Below are 5,224 nucleotides of genomic sequence, written 5' to 3'. Positions count from 1 at the left end.
GTCCAGGTGTGTCCCTGTGATGGACTGAGACCTGTCCAGGTGTGTCCCTGTGATGGACTGAGACCTGTCCAGGTGTGTCCCTGTGATGGACTGAGATCTGTCCAGGTGTGTCCCTGTGATGGACTGAGATCTGTCCAGGTGTGTCCCTGTGATGGACTGAGACCTCTCCAGGTGTGTCCCTGTGATGGACTGAGACCTCTCCAGGTGTGTCCCTGTGATGGACTGAGATCTGTCCAGGTGTCCTGCCTCTCACACAGTGACTGCTGCAGGACCAGCCTCCTGTGTGTAAAGAAAAAGGATGAACTTTCAGATCAGTTTAACTTTTATCTGTTATTTCTGAATTGATTTATTTTCTCAGTGCTTTAAGGGACTAATATAAATTTGAGACTGCTCGTTGACAAACTTACAACATCAGCAGAGGATTAAAGAATCATTTCCCTCACTGCACTTTCTCTGTTCAGTTTATTTGTCAGAATTTTACTTTTACAAAGTTAGCAGGAACTGATGTCGATTTAGACCTGGAGTTAGCACATCACCCTCAGACATCAGATTATAATCTGAGTCCACAATCCCACCGCACAACAGCATGCTGGGTAATCTGTCAATATTTGTCTTTTTACGTAACACTCAGATCTATTATTAACATGGCTGTCCTCATCTGACAGGAATAATGATGACTCAGACAATCCTAATTTCTCTCTTGTCAAAGAATTAACAGTTTACATCATGTTTTAATCCACGTTGTTCTGCTTGTGAACCTTCATTTGTTCTGTTTGATGCATTAAACTGTCTCTAACTCTACAGTTAATGTTTCTGTGGTAGTAGCTGAGAGTTCACCTGAACACATCTTTGAGTGTTTGACGTCATGTTGAAAGGCAGACAATAAAGAAGCAGGACTTTATTCTTCTCATTTTGTGTCCACCTCCTGTGACTCAGAGGAGGAGCTGAAGAAAATCAGAGAGGAGTCCAACGTGGATTCTCTGAAGCAGGAGCTGGAGAAGGAGCGGCTCAGACGGATGGAGCTGGAGCAGAAGATCAACGAAGTTGTGAAATCAGGGTGAGTTGTTTTAAGAAGAGGTACTGACTGTGAGACCCACTGTCCTCTGTCCCCTGGACTGACATCATCGGTTCACAGGCTTGAAGACTCCCCATCTCAGACGCCTAAAGCTCTGCCCCCTCCTCCATCTCCAGCCGCTGCTACAGGTGAGCAACACCTGCTTATATTTAGGATTTTTGGTGTTGAAATAAATTAGAAATTTTTAACATGTCCTTTGTGTCTCGCAGACAAACAGAAAGAAACCCTGTCCAACAGCTTCCTGAAATGGATCTATGAACGTTTTGGACTTTCCGTAGAGGACTTTTGCTTCCAGCCAGAGGAAACGACGGTGGAGACAGAGGAGCCGCTGAGTGCCAGGAGGTGAGGAGAAAACGGCTCATTCATTCAGCGGAGTGATGGGAAGGGTTTTTGGTCAAAGAGGACAAAAGTGTATGTCCAGAGACTTCTGACCCCCCTTGAGGGAATTATGTTTTTATGACTATTCTACACAAAAACCTTTTTGTTTTTGTTGATGGTAGCAGTAACATTGTTGGAATGATCTGTGATTAGTAGGAACAAAAGATACTTGATATTTCAGTAACTTGTAATTTAAGTTGAGAGACATTAAATTAGTGGGTTGGAGGAATAGTTTTGTTAGATTTAATGGGCCTCATGCAAGAACATGTTCGTATTCTTATCCTAAATTTCTCTTACTTTTGTTTGTACAAAGGGTTTGTACGAACATGTCACGTCAGATTCAACAAACTCTTCTATCTTCAGGAAAAGTGTGTAAATGAGCTGCGTAATTTCCACCTGTTCTATCCAGCTGCTCGTGCACGCGAAAGGAGATTAGCATAATTACCACCCCAAAAACACCATATAAGGCTATGTTTCCTGCCTCAGATATCAGGAAGTGTCCATTCATGAAAATGACAGCGAAAATTAAAAAGAAAAACTTTACGAGTTCAGAGATTGAAGTCTGTCTGTCAGAGATCCAGAAAAGAAAATCTGTCATTTTTAGCAGGTCAGCTGTGGAATAAAAAGAGCTGCTAAAAGTATTAACAACTGTGTTAAATCATTTTCATTTGTTCAGAATCCACACCGTCACGCACCTTAACCACCCCCCCCCACCCCCCACGCAGTCGCAAGTGGTCTCAGATGCGGTTCTGAAATAAGCATTTTAAAATGTTTTCAAAATAAGTCTGGCACTTTGGAGAAAATCCAGGACTTGCTGGAGGGATTATGTATCTTCCTGGTCTGGGAACGTCTCGGAGTCCCCCAGGACGAGCTGGAAAGTGTCGCTGGGGAGAGGGAAGTCTGGGTCTTTCTCCTGCTGCCCCCGTGACCCGATCCCAGATAAGCGGCAAAAAATGGACGGACGGACAATTTATTGTTATTCTAAATTATTACATTTAAAATTATAACTCTAATTCAAGCAGAATAGCCTATTGTCAACATAATTATGGAGTGTGATTTATTTTCAACTCAAAATATCTTCAAACTAACGAAATATAAAGTTATTAGTGAAGAAAACCCGTCTGGATAACAGCAGACTGACTGCTCGTAAAATATACGACAGGTCTGGACCACTCGTAAATTTTGTTCGTATCTGAAAAAATCTTAGAATACGAAAACATTGGTGAATGCCACAAATTCTCCTAAATCACTCGTACGCACAACTTGAGAACAAATCTGTGCGTACGAACGGTTCTTGCATGAGGCCCAATGAGTCTTTCAGTTTTAACATTCAGTTTTTCAATTCATTATTTTCAGCTTTAAATTCTTCTAAAGCTGCTTTAATCATCCAAACACCACTGTGTTAATCCAATGAATTCTAACTTCAGCATGGTTCTAAACAATCTTTATGCATTTGTTGTATAATAACATTTTATCGACATCATTATTCACCCTGCAGAAAACATTTACAAACTTTGACTGGACCACAGCAGAGATGTGATCATTTTTTCATGTTGTGTATGGATCCATGTCAGATGTTCTTATAGTTTATATTCTCTTACATTTTTATAAAATGAATAAACGCTTGTGTTGGGGTGATATGAGAGTGAAATAAGACGGCAATAAAGAAGTGGAGCACTGACATCATCTGAATTACCGATGACAGGTTTTGATTGGAATTAAAAAACAAACTTTGATGAGATTGAGTTACTTTACTCCAACAATCATTTAATGTTTTAAAATTGTTAGAATTATACAAATTCAAATCAAAAACATGGAAAAACTATGTATTTTAAGAGTTATTATGACTTTAAGTCCTGTTTTTACTGTGAAGTTTAAGCTGTGTGGCTCCAAATAGGGTTCAGGTTTCTCACTTTTCTTCCCCCAAATTATTGTTTTGTTGAGAGTTGTTTTAATTTCTGCTTTGACAGATTTTGTCTACACTGTCTGCTACACAAAATCACTCCACTCTGTTTAAAACCAAGGCACACGCTTTCTTATATTTTTGTACTTGAGCAACAGAAACAGAAGGAAAAACAGTTGAATAGTAATAATTTTGTTAAAGTTTGACTTATTTCAAATGAAAATAATATCTGTTTGTTTCTGGTCCTCAGGTTGACAGAAAACATGAGACGGCTCAGTGAGTACTTTTGTTTCTCCTGTAGAGGTTTTATAAAAGTACAGTACAGTCTGTTTACTGAGGTACTCATCAGTGAGATGTTAACAGGACAGGTCCTAATATGGACCCCTGTGGGACTCCACAAATCATACAGAATAAACGTCAGCAGTTTTGTTTTTTATTATGTTGACAGAGGATTGTTCGAGTTGTGTTTTAAGTAACTCTTGTTTTAGCTCAGACTCCAAAAAGTTTAAAGAATTTGTGAAAAATAGTTTTTCCTTTCTTAGAATACGAGAAGTTCATATATGTTGTAAAAATGGACGTGTTGCCATTCCTTTCAAGATATTTATTACAGACGTAAGAAATATTTGTATATGTGTCAAACGTAAGGCCCGCAGGCCACATCTGGACCTCGTTAACATTTTATCTGGCCCCAATGGTAATACTGTAAATGTGAAAGTTTTTCTTAAATATTTGTTGCATCCTTTTCATGACAGCTGAACAACTCAAGTTTGAAATTTTCACTAATCTTTGATTTTGATGTGAAAAGATTAACAGAGAATCAACATAAGTAGATTTTTAATGAGTGGTTTTCTTTTTTATCTGATTTGCTGAATTGTAATAATTGTGATAAAATGTCTCTCTAAGATAAAACATAAAGTTGTTAATAGAGAATAAGACTTAAGAAATGAATGCTATAGATGTGTCTAAAAATCTTTTTAAATTATCTGTTGGCTTATTTATGTTATGCAACATAAAGTGTAATTTGGAAAACATTAATTTTTATTTACATAAGAATAATTTGTTGTATAACATTTTTCAGTAATTATTGACAGATTTGTCCTTGGCTACATCAGAGTCAGAACTTGGGAGCACAAGATACCCACAAGTTTATAAAAAGTGGTAATAAAAGCCAATATAAGACAAATTAAATGATTATTTTGGGATTTGGAACAAAAATGCCCTAAAAGTAAAAGTTGTGTAAATGCTTACATCTGGTTGTGGATTTAAATAAATGATTTACCAATATTTATTTACAAAAATCTCAATATTTTTACATGTTTGTCAGTATAATTTATTGTTACTTTATTTACTAATGTAGTTGTTGCACTCACATTGGTCACTAGCAAAAGAAAACCTTTGACTATAAAGATCATAGGTCACCTTCAATGAAGGACGCCAAATCTTCATCATAATTTATTGTTCTGTCTGCTCAGAAAGAGGTTTCAGACCAGTGACCAACTTCATGAGAAACCTCTCGGCCTTATCCAGCTGGTACTCCGTCTACACGTCCGCCATCGCCTTCATTGTAAGTCAACATACACACACAGAACTCTTATTTCTTTTATTTACCTTTATTTAACCAGGAAAAGGGCACACAGATCACAGATCTTTTTAACAAGAGAGGGTTTTGTCTGTGGGCGAAAACCCACCCAAACATACCTGCCAACATGTGCTGATGCCTGTGAGGGACATCTACACTCACCGGCCACTTTATTAGGTACACCTGTCCAACTGCTCGTTAACACTTAATTTCTAATCAGCCAATCAAATGGCGGCAACTCAGTGCATTTAGGCATGTAGACATGGTCAAGACAATCTCCTGCAGTTCA

At 38.1% G+C, this 5,224-nt stretch overlaps 1 protein-coding gene across 1 annotated transcript in view; it reads left to right on the top strand.

Moving 5' to 3' along the window:
- Nucleotides 1-936: 936 nt before the first annotated feature.
- The window catches only part of LOC106530947 (GRAM domain-containing protein 4), a gene marked incomplete at its 5' end in the record, with an annotated part of 29,583 nt that continues 25,295 nt past the window's right edge, over nucleotides 937-5,224 (top strand). Inside the window, 5 exon segments of the mRNA XM_014026678.1 lie at nucleotides 937-1,057; nucleotides 1,136-1,203; nucleotides 1,285-1,417; nucleotides 3,607-3,632; nucleotides 4,829-4,920. Of these exon segments, the coding sequence (XP_013882132.1) occupies nucleotides 937-1,057; nucleotides 1,136-1,203; nucleotides 1,285-1,417; nucleotides 3,607-3,632; nucleotides 4,829-4,920 (440 nt within the window).

The sequence above is a fragment of the Austrofundulus limnaeus genome, unplaced genomic scaffold (genome assembly GCF_001266775.1).
Source record: "Austrofundulus limnaeus strain Quisiro unplaced genomic scaffold, Austrofundulus_limnaeus-1.0 Scaffold580, whole genome shotgun sequence".
In the NCBI taxonomy this organism is placed as follows: Eukaryota; Metazoa; Chordata; class Actinopteri; order Cyprinodontiformes; family Rivulidae; genus Austrofundulus; species Austrofundulus limnaeus.
The sequence above is the reverse complement of the archived record's forward strand: the minus strand, read 5'-3'. Positions and strand labels throughout refer to the sequence as shown.